This window comes from Cetorhinus maximus, chromosome 4 (assembly GCF_964194155.1).
Source record: "Cetorhinus maximus chromosome 4, sCetMax3.hap1.1, whole genome shotgun sequence".
NCBI lineage: Eukaryota > Metazoa > Chordata > Chondrichthyes > Lamniformes > Cetorhinidae > Cetorhinus > Cetorhinus maximus.
Genome location: NC_135882.1, coordinates 80,117,707 through 80,140,756, shown reverse-complemented (window position 1 = coordinate 80,140,756; position 23,050 = coordinate 80,117,707). Strand labels below are relative to the sequence as shown.

General features: G+C 41.9%; 1 protein-coding gene across 3 annotated transcripts in view; it reads left to right on the top strand.

The window, feature by feature from the left end:
• cspp1a (centrosome and spindle pole associated protein 1a) overlaps positions 1–23,050 on the top strand; it is a 192,648-nt gene that overhangs the window by 78,638 nt on the left and 90,960 nt on the right. For all 3 annotated transcript variants that reach the window (XM_078540372.1, XM_078540373.1, XM_078540371.1), the window contains 3 exons: positions 9,717–9,813; positions 11,147–11,204; positions 16,224–16,471. In XM_078540372.1, coding sequence (XP_078396498.1) covers positions 9,717–9,813; positions 11,147–11,204; positions 16,224–16,471 — 403 coding nt within the window. The remainder of the gene's footprint in view (positions 1–9,716; positions 9,814–11,146; positions 11,205–16,223; positions 16,472–23,050) is intronic.

Here is a 23,050-nt window from a genome sequence, read left to right as displayed (position 1 = left end):
CGTATGGCCTGTTAAGCCTCCTCCACCATGCAATACCATTGTGGCTGATCTTTGGCTTCAACTCCACTTTCCTGCCCCCTGCCCATATTCCTTGATTCCCCAAGAGTCTAAAAATTTGTCCATCTCAGCTGTAAATATATTCAATGATGGAGCATCCACAGCCCCCTGGGATAGAGAATTACAGACTCTCAGGAGAAGTTGATGCTCTTCAATTCAGTCCTAAACGATCATATCCCTATCTGTGTTCCAGCTTCCCAGCCAAGGGAAACAATCTTTGTGTTTACCCTGTCAAGCCCCCTCAAAATCTTGTATGTCGCAATAAGATTTCATTGTTCTAAACTCCAGAGAATTTTGACCCAATTGACTCAGCCCCTCGTCATAAGATAAGCCTCCCATCCCAAGGACTGATCTAATGAACCTTCACTGTACTGCCTCAAAGGCAAGTTTTAAAAAAAATTTGTTCATGGAATGTGGGTGCCGCTGGCTAGGCCAGTATTCACTGCCCATCCCTAATGGTCCTTGAGAAGGTGATGGTGTGCTGCCTTCTTGAACCGCTGCAGTCCATGTGTTGAAGGAATACCAACAGTGCTGTTTGGAAGGGAGTTCCAGGATTTTGACCCAGTGACCGTGAAGGAATGGTGATATAATTCCAAGTCAGGATGGTGGGGAACGTCCAGGTGGTGGCATCCCATGCACCTGCTGCCCTTGTCCTTCTAGGTGGTAGAGGTTGCAGGTTTGGAGCGTGCTGTCGAAGGAGCCTTGGTTGCTGCAATGCGTCTTCGAGATGGTACACACTGCTGCCACTGTGCACTGGTGATGGAGAGGAGTGAATGTTGAAGGTGGTGGGGTGGGGTACCAAGCAAATGGGCTGCTTTGTCCTGGATGGTGCCGAGCTTCTTGAGTGTTGTTGCAGCTGCACTCATCCAGGCAAATGGAGAATATTCCATCACACTCCTGACTTGTGCTTTGTAGATGGTGGACAGGCTTTAGGGAGTCAAGAGGTGAGTTACTCACTGCAGAATTCCTAGCCTCTGACCTGCCCTTGTTAGCATAGTAATTATATGAGTGGTCCAGGTCAGATTTTTGGTCACTGGTAACCCCCACGATGTTGATAGTGGGAGATTCAGTGATGGGTAATGCCATTAAATGTCATGGGGAGATGGTTAGATTTTCTCTTATTGGAGATGGTCATTGCCTGGCATTTGTTTGGTGCAAATGTTCCTTGCCACTTGTCAGCCGAAGCCTGAATATTGTCCTGGTCTTGCTGCATATGAAGATGGACTGCTTCAGTATCTGAGGAGTCACAAATGGTGTTGAATATTGTACAATCATCCACAAACATCCCCACTTTTGACCTTATAATGGAAGGAAGGTCATTGTTGAAGCAGCTGAAGATAGTTGGGCCTAGACACTAACCTGAGGAACTCCTTCAGTGTTGTCCTGGGATTGAGATAATTGACCTTCAACAAGTACAGCCATCTTTGTGCTAGGTATGACTACAACCAGTGGGGGGGGGGGTTTCCCCCTGATTCCCATTGTCTCAGGCTCCTTGATACCACACTCAGTCAAATGCTGCCTTGATGTCAAGGGCTATTGCTCTCACCTCACCTCTGGAGTTCAGCTCTTTTGTCCAGTTTGAACCAAGGCTAAAATGAGGTCAGGAGCTGAGTGGCCCTGGCGGAACCCAAACTGAGGGTCAGTGAGCAGGTTATTGCTCAGTAAGTGCTGCTTGATAGCACTGTCAACAACACCTTCCATCACTTTGCTGATGATTGAGAGTATACTGATCAGGCAGTAATTGGCTGGGTTGGATTTGTCCTGCTTTTTGTGGACAGGACATACCTGGGCAATTTTCCACGTTGATGAGTAGATGCTAGTGTTGTAGCTGTACTGGAACAGCTTGGCCAGGGGCATGGCTAATTCTGGAGCATGTCTCCTGTACTGTTGCCGGAATGTTGTCAGGGCCCATAGCCTTTGCAGTGTCCAGTGCCTTCAATCATTTCTTGATATCACGTGGAGTGAATCAAATTGGCCTGAAGATTGGCATCTGTGATGCTGGTGACCTCAGGAGGAGGCCAAGATGGATCATTCACTTGACAGTTCTGGCTGAAGATGGTTGCAAATGCTTCAGCCTTGTCTATTGCACTGATGTGCTGGGCTCTCCCATTCTTGAGAATGGGAATATTTGTGGGGCTGCCTCCTGCAGTTAGTTGTTTAATTGTCCACTATTATTCACGACTGGATGTGACAGGACTGCAGTGCTTAGATCTGCTTCGTTGGTTGTGGGATCGTTTGGCTCTGTCTATCGTATGCTGCTTCCGCTGTTTGGCATGCAAGTAGCTCTGTGCTCTAGCTTCACCAGGTTGACACCTCAGTTTTAGGCATGCCTGGTGCTGCTCCTGGCATGCTCCACTGCACTCTTCATTCAACCAGAGTTGATCCCCTGGCTTGATGGTAATGGTAGAGTAGGGGGATATTAAATGCACGGCTCAGAGTGATGTGGGAAGAATGGGTTTTGATTCTTGCAACACTGGCACCAATGCATAGGAAAGAGGGAGCTATTCTATTATAATAGGCTTCACTTAAACCTGGCTGGAACCAGTGTCCTGGTGAATCATATAACTATGGCTGTGTATACGGCTTTAAACTAAGAGTAGAGGGGGAGGGTTGGCTGAAGGGAGGTTTAGAAATCCAAAGAAAAAAATTGAGGTAATAGAACAGTGCAGTGATGCGAGTAAAGACGAGGAGAATAGGAGAAGAGACACGAAGCATCAGCGATTCAGATCCATTCAGGGAATTACAGTTTTTTTAAAAATTAAAGGCTCTTTATCTGAATGCATAAAGCATCCACAATAAGATGGTTGAACTCGTGGCACAAATAGAGATAAATGGTTTAGATCTAATTGCCATTACAGGGGCATGGTTGCAAGGTGACTTAGTTTGGGAAATAGATATTCCCAGGGTATACATCATTTTGAAAAGATAGGCAGAATGGAAAAGGAGGAGGGATTAGCCCTGATAGGAAAGGATGGCATAAGGACATTACTGAGAAAGGATCTTGGTTCAGAAAATCAGAAAGTAGAATTAATATGGGTGGAGATTAGGAATGGCAAGAGTTATAAAACGCTGGTATGGGTAGTTTGTTAAATGGAGCCAAGCCAGATGGTGAAGTATGAAACAAGGCATAGATCTTTTCTTTGATAGTAGGTTTATTCACAAGATGCAGCATTGCAGATCTCTGCCTCCATGCTTTCAGTCCTTAATCAAATCATGCCCATCACCTGTGTATCTTTCACAACAAAATGAACCAACAATTAACATAGTTTTATCAGTCCCCTCACAGTAGTTATAGCATTGGACAGAGCATTAAACAAAAAATTATTGGAACTTGGAACAAAGACAATGTAATAATTGTGACGGGCTTTAATCTTCATATAGATTGGACCAATTAAATTAGCAAAGGTGATCTGGAAGATGAGTTTGTAGAACGTTTTGTGACAGTATCAGAGGGCAATACATTGCAGCCAACCCATGATAAAACAATTTTAGATACAGTATTGTATGAGGCAAGGTTAATTCGTAATCTCATAGGAAAAGATCTGCTGGGAAATAACAGTCATAATACAACTGAATTCCATATTAAATTTGAAAACAACATAGTCCAACCACAAACAAGAATCTTAATCTTAAACAAAGCCAATTACGAAGGTATGACAGGAGAACTGGCTCAGGTTGAATGGATAAATAGAACAAAACGTATGGCAGTAAATAAACAGTGGGAAACATCTAAGAAATTATTCAAAATGTTCAACAAAAATACATACCATTGAAAAACAAAAACTAGGCAAGAAAGATCCATCCATGGCTTATTAAGGATGTTAAGGGTAGTATAGATTAAAAGTAGAACTTTATAATGTTGCAAAGAGAATTGTAGGTCACAGTATATAAGTCGACTTGGGGTATAAGACAACCCCATATTTCCAGCCCCAGATTTTTGCATATACTGGGCATATAAGTCAACCTGCCATTTCAGCCATGACATGCAAGACTCACATTAATGAACCTCAATTTTTTGCTCCAGATGCATGTTTTACTTACCTTGTAACTGGGCACAAGCAGGCAACAGGGGCTGTGCTGCGAAATTGCACAAGACTTTAAGCCATGCCCACACAGGGCAGACCCCGCATGACCAACAAACAGAAATGAGTCTTCCAATAAAACAAATGAAATCTGAAGCTTGTTTCAAGCTAAAGGTTTGCTAGCTCATCAAATAACTGTGCTGAAGCGAGGGAATTTAGTGTCAGCGAAAAACGAGAAAAGAAGAAGGAATCCATCCTGAAGATCCCCAAGACTAAATGTGCCATAAGAACAGTGACCAGCCATGGGCCTGATCTTGAGTAGCATGCATTAGGATGGGTCCTCAAAAATTGTCAGAATGGTTATATCGTCACCGGAAATGCAAGTGGGCCAAATCAATCATGAGTCCGGCAAAGATTTCATAGCAAACACTAGTTGGGAAATGTCTAGTGTTGTGACAGAAGACCAAGATTACTCAGAGACTGCCAAAAGACCTTGTTGCCAAATTTACCAGTTTCCAGCCATTCATCATCAGACAGCAGCAAAAGCATGAGAACACATTTTGCCACATTGGCAACATGGATGAAATGCCCTTGAATTTTGATATGCCCAGCTACTGAACTGTGGAGTGGAAAGGTGCAAAAACTGTTCTAGCGAAAGCCACAGGACATGAGAAGACAAGCTTGATGCTGGTATTAGCCTGCATGGCCAATGGAATGAAATTAAAGTTTGTGGTAATTTACTTCAAATTATGCCAAAAATCAAGTCCCCTGCAGGATGTTTTGTGCTTGTCCATGGCAATGATTGGATGGATGAGGATGGAGTGAAGTTGTGGATTGATAATGTGTAGAATAGGCATCCCGGTGGCCTATATAATGAATACAGCTTATTAGTGTGGGACATGTTCAGATCCCACATTAGATCAAGAGGCACCTGTGAAGAAATAACACTCACATTGCAGTTATACCACAGGGTCTAACATCCATATTTCAACCTTTGGATGTGTGCATCAACAAGCCATTCAAGGATAATTTTTGAGCCAAATGTAATAGGTGGATGGTTGAACATAAGAGCATAAAGACAGAGGCAAAACTTTCACAGAGTGGAAACATGTACACTGTCTTGCTTGATGTTTTGTATGGGTACGTCATCAAGTTGTGGAATTCTATTTGTGCATAAGCTGTCCTTAGATCATTCAAAAGATTTGAGATTCCCAGTTCAATTGATGGAGAGAAAGATATGTTGGGGAGGGATGATTCTGAAACTGAGAGCACCACATCTGATCCAGAGTGAGATCCTTCTGATGATGCCTTGGCATAGTGACTCAATGAATTTGATGAACTCTGCATCGGACACTGAAGGCAATGAATCTGACTGGTTTTAAAAAGCTTACACTGTGGTTAAAGGTATCATTGTACAATTCATTTATTCAGTAGGCCGTGTCACATTAATTTAATATGAATTACCAGTTTTTTTTTTTCACATTTCAAAATGGCAACTACCCACACTCACTGGTGATTTACATTTTATATTTGACATACAAGTCAACCCCTGTTTTTGGAACAATTTTTGGAGGCTTCAAAGGTCCACTTATACATGGACATCATGCAGTAGTAGCAAGTCTGAGGATTGGAAGTATTTGGGAAACCAGCAATGGGCAACCAAAAAGTTGATAAAATGGGAAAAAAATACAATGAGAGAAAATTAGCCAGGAATATAAAAAACTGTTTGTAAGAGCTTTTACAATTATATAAAAAGGAAAATCAAGTAGTGAAACAAACGTTAGTCAGTATGGTTTCACAAAAGGGAAATTGCGTTTGACAAATTTGTTAGAGTTTTTGGTGGTGTAAATAGTACGAGTAGATAAAGGGGAACCAGTAGATGTAGTATACTTGGATTTCCAAAAGACATTTGATAAGGTTCCACACACAAAGGTTAATGCACAAGATAAGGGCTCATGGAGTTGGGGGTAATCTATGAGCACGGATAGAGGATTGGTTAATGGATAGGAAGTAAAGAGTAGGAATAAATGGGATATTTTCAAGTTGGCAGGCTGTGAATAGCGGAGCGGCGCAAGGATCAATGCTGGGGTTATTTACAATCTATATTAATGACCTAGACCAAGACACAGATCGTAATCTATCAAAGCTTTATAACAATATGAAGTTAGGTAGGAATGCAAACTGAGGAGGACACAGAGGCTACAAAGAGATATAGACAGGTTAAGTGTTGGCCCAAAGGTGGTAGAATGTGCGAAGTGTGAGGTTATTCACTGTGGTTGTAAGGATAGAAAAGCAGAATATTTTTTAAAAGGTGTGGAACTTGTAAATATTGATTCTCAGAGAGACTTGGGTGTACTTGTGTAAGGAATGCAGATAATTAGCATGCAGTTACTGCAAGCAATTAGGAAGGCAAATGGTATGTTGACTTTTATTATAAGGGGATCAGAATACAAGATTAAAGAGGTCTTGCTACAACCATACAGGGTGTTGGGGAGACCACAACTGGATGGTCTCCATTTCCGAGGAAGGATTATAGGGGAGGTGGTGGCATAATGGTGATGTCACTGGACTAGTAACCCAGAAGCCCAGGCTAATGTTCTGAGGACGGGTTTAAATCCCACTACAGCAGCTGGTGGAAATTGAATTTGGTTAGTAAACCCAGAGCTAAAAGTTAGTCTAAACGTGACCACTAAACCATTGTCGATTGTCACTAATGTCCTTCAGGGAAGGAAGTCTGCCTACATGTAACTCTAGACACACACCAATGTGATTGACTCTTAAATGCCTCCGAAATGACCTAGCAAGCCACTCAGTTATATCAGACCACTATGAAGTCTAAGAGAAATGAAACCAGACTGACCACCCTTCATCAACCGAGGGCCCAGTAACGACAACGGCACACCCATCCCTGTCGCCCCTGCAAAATCCTCCTTACTAACATCTGGGGAGGAACTATCCCATAGATTAATCAAGCAAAAGTCTAACATAGCCATGCTCATGGATCATCCCTTACAGACAATGTCCCAGACATCACCATCACCATCCTGAGTATGTCCTTCCCACAGTGATATACAGTTGGGAGGGAGTTGCCCTGAAAATCCTCAACATTGGCTCTGAACCCTATGAAGTATCATGGCATCCGGTCAAATGTAGGCAAGGAAACTGCCTGCTGGTTCCCCTCAGCTGATGAATCAGTTCTCCCCCTGCTGGAGAAAGCACTGAGGGTGGCAAGGGCACAGAATGCAATATGGGTAGGGGACTTCAATATCCATCACCAAGAATGGCTCGGTAGCACCATTACTGACCAAGCTGACTGAGTCCTAAAGAGCATGGACGTTAGACTGGGTCTTCGGCAGGTAACGAGGGAACCAACAAACTTGACCTTGTTCTCAACAACCTGCCTACCGCAGATGCATATGTCCATTACAGTATCGGTAGGAATGACCACTGCACAGTCCTTGCTGAGATGAAGTCCCATCTTCACGTTGAGGACACCCTCCATCATGTGTGGCACAACCACTGTAATATATGGGATAGATTTTGAACAGATCTAGCAACTCAAGACTGTGAGCCATCGGCAACAGCAGAACTGTATTCTGCCACAATCTGTAACCTTATGGCCCAGCATATCTCCCTACTCTACCATTACCACCAAGCCAGGGGATCAACCTTGCTTCGATGAAGAGAGCAGGAGGGCATGCCTAAAAATGAAGTGACAACCTGGTGAAGCTACAAGACAGGACTATTTGTGTGCCAAGCAGAACGATAGAGCTAAGCGATCCCACAACCAACGGATCAGATCTAAGCTTTGCAGCCCTGCCACATCTAGTGTGAATAGTGGTGGACAATTAAACAACTCAGTGGAGGAGGCAGCTCCACAAATACCCCCATCCTTAATGATGGGGAGAGCCCAGCACATCACTGAAAAGGATAAGGCTTAAGCATTGCAACAATCTTCAGCCAGAAGTGTTGCGTGGATGATCCATCTCTGCCTCCACCGAAGGTCCCCAGCATCACAGATGCCAGTTTAGAGCCAATTCAATTCACCAAGCTTGGCACTGCTACTTCAAGACTGGTAGTTATGTTTTGGAGTGTACACAATTCTTTGGCCAGCAACACCATTGTACTAATCAAGGGTAAGGAAGTTAGGAAGCTATTGATGGATGAGGAGCTGGAAGCAAGATGAGTTGAGCACTTTTCGGGAGATCCTCAACCAGCCCAGCCCCAGCTCCACATTCGAGTTCAATGACAGCACCAAGCCTCAAAGCTAAATGTCAACCTGGGAGAAATTGCCAGATCGAAGATTCAAAGAGCCATCAAGACCCTAAAGAACAACAAGGCACCTGGGATCGACGAGATACCAGCAGAGCTATTGAAATATAGCGAGAACACTGTCACAACAGAGTTCACGGACCTGTTTAACAAGATCTGGACTGCGGAGGACGTCCCGCATGACTGGAAGTGAGGAGTAATGGTCAAGCTGCTGAAGAAGGGGAACCTTCGTGACTACAACAACTGAAAAGTCATAACACTGCTGTCAGTACTTGGCAAGGTCTTCAGCATGGTGTTCCTCAACAGGTTGAAAGTGAAGTAGACGGTATCCTTCGTGAAAGGCAGGCAGGTTTCTGGGGTGACAGATCATACTGCTAGTAGATCTTTATGCTCAGGAACCTCATAGAGAGAGCCTGGAGTATCAGAAGATGCTTGCTATTGACTTCATTGATTTCAACAAGGCTTTCAATATCATCAATCAGCAGTCACTCTGGTATATTGCAAGGCAGTATGGCATCATGCAGTGGTATATTAACATCTTCAAAGCCTTACATTGTGTGACCCCAGCTGCTGCATCAACACCGGCATGGGCACCACCGATTCTTTTAATATCACAGAAGCATGGCAAGGCTGCATAATCCGTCCATTCCTTTTTCTCTTGGTTATCGATTTCATCATGAGGAAGGTGATGATGGGTGCAGACTTTGGCATCCCGTGACAACAACACCCAGTTGTTGGACCTAGGTTCTCAAGACTTTTTGGAATATTTTCAAACCTATTATGGAATCTATTTAATATTAAAAGGTAGATATTATTGATGGTCCTCTGAACAGAGATTATCCAATAGGCAGTAGAGCTTTTTTTCAAATAACTTTTTGGGATGTGGAAATGGCTGACTAGGCCAGCATTTATTGCTTTTCTTTGTTTGTCCTTGAGATGGTGCTGCTGGGCCGCTATTTTGAACTGCTGTAGGCCATGTGGTGAAGGTAATCCCAAAGTTCTGTTGGATGGCGAATTCCCGGTTGTTGGTCCAGCGGTTATGAAAGAATGGTGGTTATATATGCAACATGCATGCAGAGCTTCTCGAAGCACACCTTAATGTGATATGTTAACTGTAACATTACTCAGTTTCTCCCACCTCTATTTCCAATGTACAGATACCATTCAAAACTACTTTCATCTACCAGATGATTCACAAGGCACTGTCTATAAAATGGACAACTCTTGTGTTTCTTATTAGTTGTTAAATGATCCAAATTAGTGGATTGCTCATAGTTATGTAATTAGATGTTTGGAGAATCTTTATTTTTTTAGTAAAATTTGGGGAAAGAGTGGTGCAACTTTAATATCAATCATAATCTTCAGGTAACAATGAACGAGAGAGTGCGCAAAGGAGAAGAAGGGAGCGATACAGACAGGAATTGTTGGAACAAATATCAGAAAAACGGAAAAACAAGATACGGTAATTTATAGTTGAACTAAATTACTTCATAAATATTTAAAACTTACCAATGCCTAAAGGTTATTCGCACTAGAACTAAAACTGTAATGGAATATTTTTAGTTCACTTACAATTTTCTGCAATTATTTTCTCCCTTTATAAATTAATTAATCCCAGTTATTTTTAGTTTACAGACATGCTGATACATTATGACTGCATAACTAATGAGATGTTCAGTATTAATTAAGAAATATTTCATAACTTCCATTTTCTTTTACATTTTTTATAAATGCAAAGTATTAGGGACCTAACTGGATAACTGAAATTGAAAATATATGGCTGAGTTTTGGATTTTTTAAATTCTGTTTCCTTTTCTTAAAAAAAGGAGTGAAATCAGGTGTGAGCAAATATACTGAAACACATTATTCTTAATTTCTTAACTAGCAAGATGACTCTTATTTAAAATGATGTTAACAGGCTATTATGTGGTTGACCCTTAACTGCCCTCTGAAATGGCCTAGCAAACAACTCAGTTCAAGGGCAATTAGGGATGGACAACAAATGCTGGCCTTGCTAGTGACACCCACATCCCATGAAAGAAATAAAAGAGGAATGTTACCATTAAATGTACTAGCATTTGAAGCATAAGATATTATTGTGTAGAGGGCAAATACTTTCAATATAAAGTATTACTGCTTCTCAAAATCTGGCTACTTGTTTGTATTTAAAAGCTGGTGTAGTTGATCTTTAAGCTGGAAACTGACATGGATCTTGATTTGTAAATAAAATCATGCATTTGAAAGTTAAGAAATCCTTCAAAGAAAACATGTTTGCTGTAGACTACTGGGACAGTGATAAAATAATTATAGCTTGTTGAAAATAAAGCTAAGCTGCCCTATTTTTGATGGGTGTTCTTCAAAGTCATCTTTATGCTGTATATGACATGTGGATAAATGCACTGTGCAGTGTGAAACTAAACCATACATACCAACTTGAATGTCTGGTATTTAGGGAGTTTCATGATCTAAGTCAGAATGACACAGGGACATTGGAACTGGGCTCAACATCCCGGGATGAGGTTGATGAAAACTAGGCTAGGGTTCTCACTTCTGATTGCTATCCAGTGACCTTTGCTGGAAGTGTATGTACAAATGTTGGTGAGTCAAGTTAAATTTCATTGTGTTGGCTATCATGGTAAAGTAATCTGATGATTGTCAGTGTCTGACTCATGGCGACTGCTGCTCGTGGAATTATATCTCAGCATGGGATGCTTTTCCTGGAAAAAGGTAAGTGTAGAAAATTGGGGGGAATGAAATACAATTGATTTTTATGATTCATTGCCTTTCTGTCACAGGGAAAAAGAGCTTGAGCTCAGAGTTGCTGCTTCAGGAGCCATAGACCCAGAGAAGGAAGTAAGAACTTAACCTTTAATATATGCATTGTTAAATAGAGCTTTCAAAATTCTGTACATTCAGCATGGGTGTGACTTTTGATAGTACTTGGGGTCTGGCTATACACTGAACAGTAAACACCTGTTTGTCACCTGCAGTGGTGAGTCATTTTATCCTATTAGAATTGTCCTGTTGATCTTACTATCTTTTAGATAGGAGAGGAAATGAGAATTTACCCTGTCTATGGTAGCATGATCTCTTATCAGTTCCTAATTGTGAACATGGTGTACAGCAGATTTGTACTGCATAGCAGTTGAATATTATGTTTGAAAGAATGGAAGTTTTGATCCAACTATAATAAATTTCAAAAGAAAATTGCACAGATACTTGGAAAAATAAATGCAGACCTCTGGGGAAAGGCAAACTGAGGTGCTACAGTGCTGCCAATGTTGGCAGGGTGCAATTAGAGTGTACCAAGTGTAGAAGTTTACATATGCAGTTTCCATAAGTTTACATATGCAGTTTCCATAGGAACTTAAGTAGACCAGTCATTTCTTCAAGTCTGCTCTGCCTTTCAGAAAGATCATGGCTGATCTGTACCTCAACTCTACCTGCCATAGCTCCATGTCCCTTGATGCCCTTGCCTAACAAAATTATAACTTTGCCTTAAACTCCAGTTATTGTACCATCCACAGCCTTTTGGAACAGAAAATTCCAGATTTCTTCTACTCTTTTATGAAAAAGTGTTTCCTGATTTTTATTCTTCAATGGTTTAGCTCTAATTTTAAGATTATTTCTCCTTTTCCTGATTTCCTCAACAGAGGCAACAATTTATCTTACTACTGTGTTGAATCCTTTTAATAACTTAATTGAATCAACCCTCAAATTTCTATACTTAAGGGAATGCAAGAAAAAACTTATACTACCTGTCCTCATAATTTAACACTCTTAAGTATCGTTCTTGTGTATCTATGTTGCATGTCCTCCAAGGTCAGTATATATTTTCTGAGCTGTAGTGCCCAAACCCGAATGCAGTACTCCAGATGTACCCTAACCAAGGCTGTATAAAACTGAAGTGATGCTTCTTCCACTTTTTAACCTTGCCTCGCGATAAAGGCCAGCATTCATTAGCCTTTTGTACCTGTCTACCAGCTTTAAATGATTCATGTACTTGCCTCCCAAAGCTCTTTTCTCACCATTTATAGGAACACAGGAACTGATGTGGAGCATTTAGCCCCTTGAGCCTGTTCTGTTATTCGTGGCTGATGTGTGATCCAATTTGCCTTTGCCTTTAATCCCTATGATTAACAAAAATCTATCAATCGCCAGATTTAAAATTAACAATTTATCTAGCATCAATTGCCATTTGTTGGGGAGTCCCAATCCTCTATCACCCATTGTGTGAAGGAGTGTTTCTTAATTTCACTCCTAAAAGGTCTAGCTCTAATTTTTAGACGATGTCCCATACTCCTTAACTAGCAGAAATAGGTTCTCTCTAATTACTCTCTCTGTTCACTCATGTCTTGAAAACTTCAATCAAATAACCCCTTAACCTTCTAAGTTGGGGGAACTATAACCTTAGGGTATATAATCCCTTTTTGTAATTTAACACTTGGAGTCCAGGTATCATTTTGGTAAATCTATGCTACAACACTCCCTCCAAGAGCAATATATCCTTCCTAAGACACTCTAGGTGTGGTCTAACCAAAGCTTTGTATAACTGTTGAGTAACTTCTATCTCCTTATATTTTAGTGCTCTAGATATAAAGGACAACATTAATTAGCCTCTTCGATTATTTTCTGCACCTGTTCATGACATTTAAATGATCGATGCACCTGGACCCCGAAATCTCTTTGGCCCTCCACTGTTTCTAGCCTTTCATCATTTAGAAAATACTTTGTTCTGTCTTTTTTATGTGGCCATGCATTTGTCTACACTGAAATCCTTTGCCACAGTTTTGCCTATACACTTAATCTATTGATATCTCTTGATAATTTTATGCTTTCATCTTCACTGTTTACAGTGCCCATCTTTGTGGCATCAGTAAACCTGGATATATGGCTTTCTCTCCCATGATCCAAGCCATTAATAAATAGGGTGAATTGTTGAGGCCCCAATACAGACCGTTACAGGGCACCACTAGTTGCATTCTGCCAACTACAGTACCTACCCATTGGTCCTCTGTCTCCTGCCACTCAGCTAATTTCCCAACCAAGTAAGTAATTTGTCTCTAATTCCTGAGTTTTAACATTAGCTAGCTTTAACTAGCAATCTCTTATCAAATGCTTTCTTGTAAATTTTCAAGGTGGTCAGTCACTCTATCCTTGTGTGGAGACTATGGTAATTTCCTGTCAGCATATTTTAAACTAACTAACTGGTCTATAATTTCCTGGTTTCTCTTTTGTCACCTTTCTTAAATAGCGTCACATATGCAGTTTTCCATTCTAAAGGAACGGTTCCCAGATAGAGAGAACTTCAGAACATTACAGTTAGGGCATCTGCAGTGTTCTCATCTACTTCTTGTAAAAGCTGGGGATGGCAACCATCTGGCCTTCGGGATTTGTCATTCTTTAGTGCCTTTATTTTCTGTCATTTTGCTTATGTTAATTTTGTGGAATCCCTGTTTCTAATTCGATATTAGTTTCTTTGGGATGTCCAGCATGCTGACCTTTTCCTCTGCTGTAATTACTGATGCAAAGCAGTTATTCAAATGTCCACCATTTCCTTATTTTCATTTATGATATCACCGTTATCAATTTTAAAGAGGCCCACATTGCTCTAACCATCCTTCCTTTTGGAATACAAAATTTGTGTTGATTTTGATTATTTCTGTTCAAACTTTTTGTAGCTCTCACTACCTGTCACCCTTTGCTGTTCTTTGTATTTCTTCCATTTCCCAGGCTCTGTGTTATTCATTACATTTTTGTATGCTTTTTCTTTTAGTTTTATGTTGTCTCTTACCTCTTTAGTCATCTGTGGTTTTGTTTTTGGAAAGTAGACCTCTTCCCCGTTACAAAATAAATTTATTGTTTTCAAAGTGGATGGCCTCATAGTTGTTCACATTCAACTCCATGTGACTTATTTCGCACATGCACAATCTGCCATGTCCCTTTGCACCTTCCTGCTGCTATTGCTTAGCACTCCTCTTAATTTGGTGATCTCTGCAAGCTTTGATACACAATGAATATAAGAAAAGGTTAACACAGAAGTGACAAAACATGACAACCAGAGAGAGGATTTTTTAGACAGCATGTAATGCAGGTCCAAGTTTTTTTGAAACTTCTAACAAATAGATATATGGCACCTGTGCCCTGTTAGATGATGAATTGAAACTTGATCTAATCCTTCAATTTCACAATTAAAAAAGTTATCCTGGAACACTCAAAGTCTATTTTGTTTGCTTCAATTGAAGCTTTAGATGAACCCAAATCTATGCCTAACCCTGTTACAAATTGTGTGATCTCTGTTTCAGTGCACTTCATACAGGAGCAACTGAGATGATGTTGTTATGCAGCAAAGGGCACTGTTTTATATCTGTCAAGAGGCATAGGGTTTTGAGAGAACATAAAGTTTATAATTTTTTTGACAGCTTAGTGCTACTTCCTGTACTTGTGTGCATGTTACCTTTCCAGAAAAATGAAACCTAGACACAAGAGGGCTGGTTTTACCAATATGAATTCTTTACGTGGGGTTTGCTCAACAGGAGCTTGCATTGGGAAATTTTGGTTGTGCTTCCCACTATTTTCTGTGCATCATTTTTTTGATCCTTCCATGCTTATACTCCATTTGCTCAAAAAATAAGGCAGAACTCATTTTTCTGAGGTGAGTTATGGAGTAAATAGGTAAAAAACCGATCTAGAAGTCATTAAAGGATTACAAGTTCAATATTTCAATCTATTTTCTACCACTGATGACTTCTCTTTTAAATAGATAATTAATTCGGTTTATTAAAGTGTGCACTATAACTCTCAGGATAAAGACTTAAATTTCTGCATAGCATTATCTTTAACATTAGTATTCATCAAATTCAATAAAGTTGCAAAATCATAGCATCAATACAGCATCAAAACAAATATATAAACATTGACCCCCAGGAAAAGATCAGTTGGCCCCAGAGGCCTGTCCCACACCATGATGACCAGGCCAATCCTCTTAGTCAATCATCGACAGTCCAGGAGATCACATAGACCAAGTGTTATGTATGAAAACATTTGTCTTCTATGTGATATGACCTCTGTCCTATTCAGGAACCGGTCCAGTTCCTTTGCTCCCTTGCCACTGATTCTATTGTTGATGACAGTCTGAACCATTCCATCAGTAATCCTGATATTTTGTTTGACCCTGAGTTCGGCTTCAAACACCACATCCTATCCACCCCAAAACCACTTACATCTGCCATCAAAGCCTGCCTCAGCCCTTCCATTACTGAAATCTTTATCCATTCTGTTGTCACCTGAAGGCTCATTTATTCTAATGAGCTCTTAACTGGTAATTTCTAATTTCTGTAAACTCCCAGATTGTTCATAACTCTGCTGTGCATAACCTGTATTGCCCCAATGCCCTCTTGAACTTCTCTATCATTGACATAATCATCAAGTTTTGCTGGCTCCTCCATTCTCCCCATCCCACTTCAGAGTCCTTCTCTATCCCGCCACAGCCTTGCTCACTCTGCCTGTAATCTACTTCAGCCATATACCTCCTACCAAACAAACTTTTGTTCTGACTTTAGGCCCCTTCCTTTCATACCATCGTTAAAGACTAAACATTGTTACTTTGATCCTACCCTTTGTAAGTCCCTTCTTGAATCTCCATTTTTAGACACCGTTACAAGGTTAATTTCTTTGATCAAACTTTTAGTCTCCTATCTAATCTCTTACTTCTGGTTTGGCATTTAGCATCTGTTTTCTTTATATCCATGCCTAAAATAAAGTTGGCTATTTTTTGTGATAAAGTCACTGTGTAAATGTCTTTTGGTTGTTGCTGTTGACAGTGACGAAGAAATTTGGTAATGGAATGGTAATTTTTATTCAACTCCACAGCCAAATCGAATAAGGGAATTTGGTGCTGTAATACTACAACATGATCCTCGCAGGCATGATGCCTCTTATGAAGGAAGTGAAGTCCATGTTGTGAAACATTCAAGTGATGAAAGATCTCCTGTGGAAGAGAGACAGCCTCCAGAACGTCCCAGAGTAGCTTTCCAAAATCCTCCAGTTGATGACAGGGGCCCAAATATTGGCCTGAGCAGTGGAATGTGGAATCCCCTTAGGAATGTAATGGTTCCGAGGTAAAAGCTATGTGACATTTAAATTTGAGCTATGCTTTTAATGTGCAACGTGATAAAGAAAAAGAGGAGAAAGTGTTGATTTGCAGTTGAGGTATGGGTATACAGGTCCTTTTAGTTTAATGTGTTCAAAGCCCAATATGACAATTTGTTATCAAATTCAATAAACCTAATAATCTGAAGTTGCAAAAAAAGTTACCATGAAAATTGCCAAATTGTGGTAAAAATCCAACTGGTTCACTATTTACCTTCATGGGAATGGTCTGGTTGACAGATGACTCCAGTTTCACTGTACGTGGTTGGCTCTTGATGGCCTAGCAGGTTACTTAGTTGTAAAACAGTTGCTGCAAAGTTGAACAGTAAGAATTTCAAATAGACCCCTCAGCAAAATTCCAGGCTGAGGACTGATGCAAAACTGAGACAAATCCCATAAGACATAGGAGCAGAAATTAGGACCACCTGACATTGACCTAGGTCCCAGAAACGACAATGGCAATCGCAGCCCTGTCAACCCTGCAAAGTCTTCCTTACTAACATCTGGGGGCCAGTGCCAAAATTGGGAGAGATGTCTCACAGACAAGTCAAGCAACGGCCTAGCATAGTCATCCCCACGGAATCATACCTTACAGAGAATGTCCCAGGCACCACCATCACCATCCCTGGGTATGTCCTGTCCCACCGGCAGGACAGACCCAGCAGAGGTGGCGGCACAGTGGTGTACAGTCAGGAGGGAGTTGCCCTGGACGTCATCAACATTGACTCCATGAAATCTCATGGCATCAGGTTAAACATGGGCAAGGAAACCTCCTGCTGACTACCGCGCACTGCCCTCCCTCAGCTGATGAATCAGGGCTCCTCCATGTTGAACACCACTTGGAGGAAGCACTGAGGGTGGCAAGGACGCAGAACGTACTCTGGGTGGAGGACTTAAATGTCCCTCACCAAGAGTGGCTTGGTAGCACCACTACTGACCAAGCTGGCTGAGCCCTAAATGACATAGCTGCTAGACTAGGTCTGCGGCAGGTGGTGAGGGAAAAACATAGTTGACCTCATCCTCACCAGCCTGCCTGTTGCAGATGCATCTGTCCATGACAGTATTGGTAGGAGTGACCACTGCACAGTCATTGTGGAGACGAAGTCCCGCCTTCACATTGAGGATACCCTCCATTGTGTTGTGTGGCACTACCACCGTGCTAAATGGGATAGATTTCGAACAGATCGAGCAACTTAAGACTGGGAATCATTGAGGCACTGTGGGCCATCAGCATCAGCAGAACTGTACTCAAACACAACCTGTAACCTCATGGCCTGGCATATCCCCCATTCTCTCATTACCATCAAGCCACGGGATCATCGTGGTTCAATGAAAAGTGCAGGAGGGCATGCCAGGAGCAGCACCAGGCATACCTAAAAATGAGATGTCAACCTGGTGAAGCCATAACACAGGACTACTTGCTTGCCAAACAGCATAAGCAGCAAGTGATAGACAGAGCTAAGTGATCGCACAACCAACGGATCAGATCTAAGCTCTGCAGTCCTGCCACATCCAGTCGTGAATGGTGGCGGACAATTAAACAACTCACTGGAGGAGGAGGCTCCACAAATATCCCCATCCTCAATGATGGAGGAGCCCAGCATATCAGTGCAAAAGATAAGGCTGAAGCATTTGCAACAATCTTCATACCTGCCTCTTCGGGAGGTCCCCACCAACACAGATGCCAGTCTTCAGCCAATTCAATTCACTCCATGTGATATCAAGAAACAGCTGAATGCACTGGATAGTGCAAAGGCTATGGGCCCTGACAATATCCCAGCAATAGTACTGTGGACTTGTGCTCCAGAACTTGCCGCACCCCTAGTGAAGCTGGTCCAGTACAGCTACAACACTGGCATTGACCCGCCTATGTGGAAAATTGCCCAGGTATGTCCTGTACAGAAAAAGCAGGACAAATCCAACCTGGCCAATTACTGCCCCATCAGTCTAGTCTATCATCAGCAGAGTAATGGAAGGGTTCATCAACAGTGCTATCAATCAGCACTTGCTTAGCAATAACCTGCTCACTGACGCCCAGTTTGGGTTCCACCAGGGCCACCCAGCTCCTGACCTCATTACAGCCTTGGTTCAAACATGGACAAAAAAGCTGAACTCCCAAGGCGAGGTGAGAGTGACTGCCCTTGACATCAAGGCCACGTTTGACTGAGCGCGGTATCAAGGAGCCCTAGCAAAACTGGAGTCAGTGGGAATCAGAGAAAATTCTCCGCTGGTTAGAGTCATACCAAGAACAAAGGAAGATGGTTGTGGTTGTTGGAGGTCAGTCATCTCCGCTCCAGGACATCACTGCAGGAGTTCCTCGGGGTAGTGCCTTCAGCCCAACCATCTTCAGCTGTTTCATCAATGACCTTCCCTCCGTCTTAAGGTCAGAATTGGGGATGTTTGCTGATGATTGCACAATGTTCAACACCATTCGCAACTCCTCAGATACTGAAGCAGTCCATGTCCAAATGCAGCACGACCTGGACAATATCCAGGCTTGGGCTGACAAGTGTCAAGTAACATTCGTGCCACACAAATGTCAGACAATGACCATCTCCAACAAGAGAGAATCCAGCCATTACCCCTTGATGTTCAATGGCATTACCATCACTGAATCCCCCACTATCATCATCCTGGGGGTTACCATTGACCAGAAACTGAACTGTACTAGCCATATAAATACTGTGGCAACAAAAGCAGGTCAGAGGCTAGGAATTGTGTGATGAGTAACTCACCTCCTGACTCCCAAAGCCTGTCCACCATATACAAGGTGTAAGTCAGGAGTGTGATGGAATACTCCCCACTTCCCTGGATGAGTGCAGCTCCCATAACACTCAAGAAGTTTGACACCATTCAGGACAAAGCAGCCCACTTGATTGGCACCACATTCACAAACATTGACGCCCTCCACCACCGATGCACAGTAGCAGCAGTGTGTACCATCTGCAAGATGCGCTTCAGGAATTCACCAAGGCTCTTCGGACAGCAGCTTCCAAACCCACGACCACTACCATCGAGAAGGACAAGGGCAGCAGATCGTTGGGAACACCACCACCTTGTAGTTCCCCTCCAAGTCACTCCCATCCTGACTTGGAAATATATCGCCGTTCCTTCACTGGCACTGGGTCAAAATCCTTGAACTCTCTTCCCTGTGGGATCAGTGCTGGGGTCTCAACTTTTTACAATTTATATTCGTTCACGGGATATGGACATGGCTGGCTAGGCCAGCATTTATTGCTGCTCCCTAATTGCCCTTGTTCAGAGGGCATTTTTAGAGTCAACCATATTGCTGTGGGTCTGGAGCTACATGTAGGCCACTCCTGGTAAGTACAGCAGATTTCCTTCTCTAATGCCCTTTAGGCATGTGAATGTGATTGGCCGCTGGCAGCGCTACCAAGACTAGTGCAGTGGGGGATCCACTTTGGGTTACGGTACTATCATAGAAATGAGTTAGGTGCACCAATTTTACATGTTGGCCACCTTGTTATGAACTGGCGCAGGCAGGTTGCAAATTGTGACCCCTCTGCCCAAAAACAGGAATGTGTCAATTCCTAGCCCATGCGGTTTTGATAGAGTGGATAGGAAAAAACTGTTGCTTTCGCTTTGGAAGACAGTAATCAATTAAAAATTGTCATAAGTAAAGTGAGGAAAGAGATCTGGGAAAAATTGGATTGTTGGACCATAGGATGTTTTGTCAAGAAATTGTTGAGCCTGAGGCAGTTTTTAAGAAAAACAAATGTGATAAGTATTTGAACCAGAAGTGGACACAAGGTTTTGGGGTGGGCGTAAGACAGTGGTGCTAGTTTTGAATTGCTCCAGCATAGATATGATGGATCAAATGGCCTCTTTCTGCGCTGTAACTCTGGTTTTATAGGCAGAGTGGGAGTCACGACGTTTGACATGAGGCAATATTTGCACCAAGTGTAGCATCAGGAAGAAACTGTGATCAGCAGGAAAATTCTGAAGTGGTTGGAGTTATGCCTGACAATGCAGGAAAATGGTAATGACTATTTGGGCCAATCATCGTAGCTCCAGGACATTGTTGCTGGAGTTGCTCAGGTTTGAGTTCCCTCTTAGACCAACCACTTTTAGTTGCTTCAGCAATGACCATCCCTGTCATTAACTAGGGAACTGCTGACTGCTCTACAGAATTTAGCTCAATTCTGAACCACTTCTGATCAGCCCATGCTAGCCTACAGCAGGACCTAGATAACGTCTAGATTGGACCAACAAGTGACTGACTTTCAACAGCACCACCATTGCTAAGCCCCCCTTAACAACATGCTTGGGTGTGACCATTGATCAGAAACTTCAGTGGATTAGTCCTTTCTACATTATGGCTCTCTATCCATGATGTTGCAGTGTGCTTACAGGTTGCACTGCAGGAACTTGCCCAGCTTACTTCAACTGCATTTCCTGACCCCATGACTTCTATCATGAAGAACAAGTGCAGCAATGTTATAAAATACCAACACCTGCAAGTTCTCCAGAACACACCATCCTGACTTGGAGATAAAGTATTATTCCTTCATCATTGCTGGAGCACCATCAGCATGACAGCTCCAAAGATTAACAAAGGCCTGCTATCACCTTCTCAGGAAAATCAGGAATAGTCAATAATTGTGACCTTGCTAGAGCTACCCAGATCCCAAGTACAAATAAAGAACTTGGCTAAGTCGTCGGTATGTAAAATAACTTGGTCAACTTATAGGAACCAACTTGCAACTTTATCTGTACGCTACATATTCTTTGTATTAAAATAGTATAGATGTTTTCGCATGGGTTCTGATGTGTTTATATGTGCATAGATTGATTATAGCTGGGGCAAATGATTTGTTATGCATGGTATCCTGTGACAAATCCCACTATTTCTCCCATTATATATTTCACATTATATCAGCTTGTTGCGTTTACCCACATTGGCATGTTACTGTTAATTTAGACTGTTACTTCAAACATTACTGGTATGTTGAGGGCTTGCTGACTACATGACTAGCCATTAGCCTCTTGGTTGTGACCACAAATATTAAGTAAAATGTAAAATCAGAAATGTTATATTTGGCAATTATCAATCCCTTTTGGCTAGAAAAGTATTACTAAATAAACTGATACTACTGTTAGGCACTGAAAATGATGAGAACTTAAGGAAGCTGAGCATATACACATGATAGGAAATAAAGCTCAAAGGAAACTTATCAAAGTTGCCAAAATTTCAGGATATACAGAACCCTTACAAATTTTTCACAACTCAGGGCATGGACTTCTATGAATGTGTGAAGATGAGCAGACAGTTTGGATTTAACTGCCTTGTGTAGATGATGATGAATTGGACCCTTCAGGTAGACTGTAATGGTAGATTGTGTTAAGAGGGAACTGGATAGTTTTGTAGCAACAAGAATTGATTTTAAAATTGATGGAACATAATATTGCACTTATGATGGATATAGAGCTGTGCCTTGCTTCAAACTGTGTTGTCTTTTCATGAGTTTTCAGTTGGGGCAGAGTTTAAGTAACACCAATTACTAATTAGTCATTAGAGAAGGTGACTGAATCTAATTAGATGGAGCCTCTTTGACTATTACATCATGAACTGAGTTTAATCCTTTTGGTATTTTGAGGATCTCAATCAATTGATTAGTTAAAATAATTGTCACGGACACTTTAAAAGGGGTTTCCCGAAAATCATCTGTGAACAGTGTGTGTGTGTTTTCTTACTCATGGAGTCAATTTAAAATAACCCTGCAGCAAAGTCTTTTTACTTAAAAAAAAAAGGAAAGGTTAGTTTATTTCACTCTATTGCTCTGGATGTTGCCTAAGAAAGGATAATGTTGATAATACACACATAGAACAAAGAAAAGTACAGCACAGGAACAGGCCCTTCGGCCCTCCAAGCCTGCGCCGATCATATTGCCCGTCAACTAAAACATTTTGCACTTCTGGGGTCCATATCCCTCTATTCCCATCCTATTCATGTATTTGTCAAGCTGCCTCTTAAACACCACTATCGTACCTGCTTCCACCACCTCCTCTGGCAGCGAATTCCAGACACTCACTACCCTCTGCGTAAAAAACTTGCCCCGCACATCACCTTTATAGTTTTCTCCTCTCACCTTAAATCTTTGTCCCCTAGTAATTGACTCTTCCACCCTGGGAAAAAACTTCTGACTATCTACTCTGTCCATGCCCCTCAATCTCCGTCACTCTAGTGAGAACAATCCGAATTTCTCCAACCTCTCCTCATAGCTAATAACCTCCAGACCAGGCAGCATCCTGGTAAACCTCCTCTGCACCCTCTCCAACGCCTCCATATCCTTCTGGTAATGTGGCGACCAGAATTACACGCAATATTCCAAGTGTGGCCTAACCAAGGTTCTATACAGCTGCAGCATGACTTCCCAGCTTTTATACTCAATACCCCTGCCAAAGAAGGCAAGCATGCCATATGCCTTCCTGACTACCTTATCCACCTGCGTTGCCACTTTCAGTGACCTGTGGACCTGTACACCCAGATCCCTCTGCCCATCGATGCACTTTAGGGTCCTGCCATT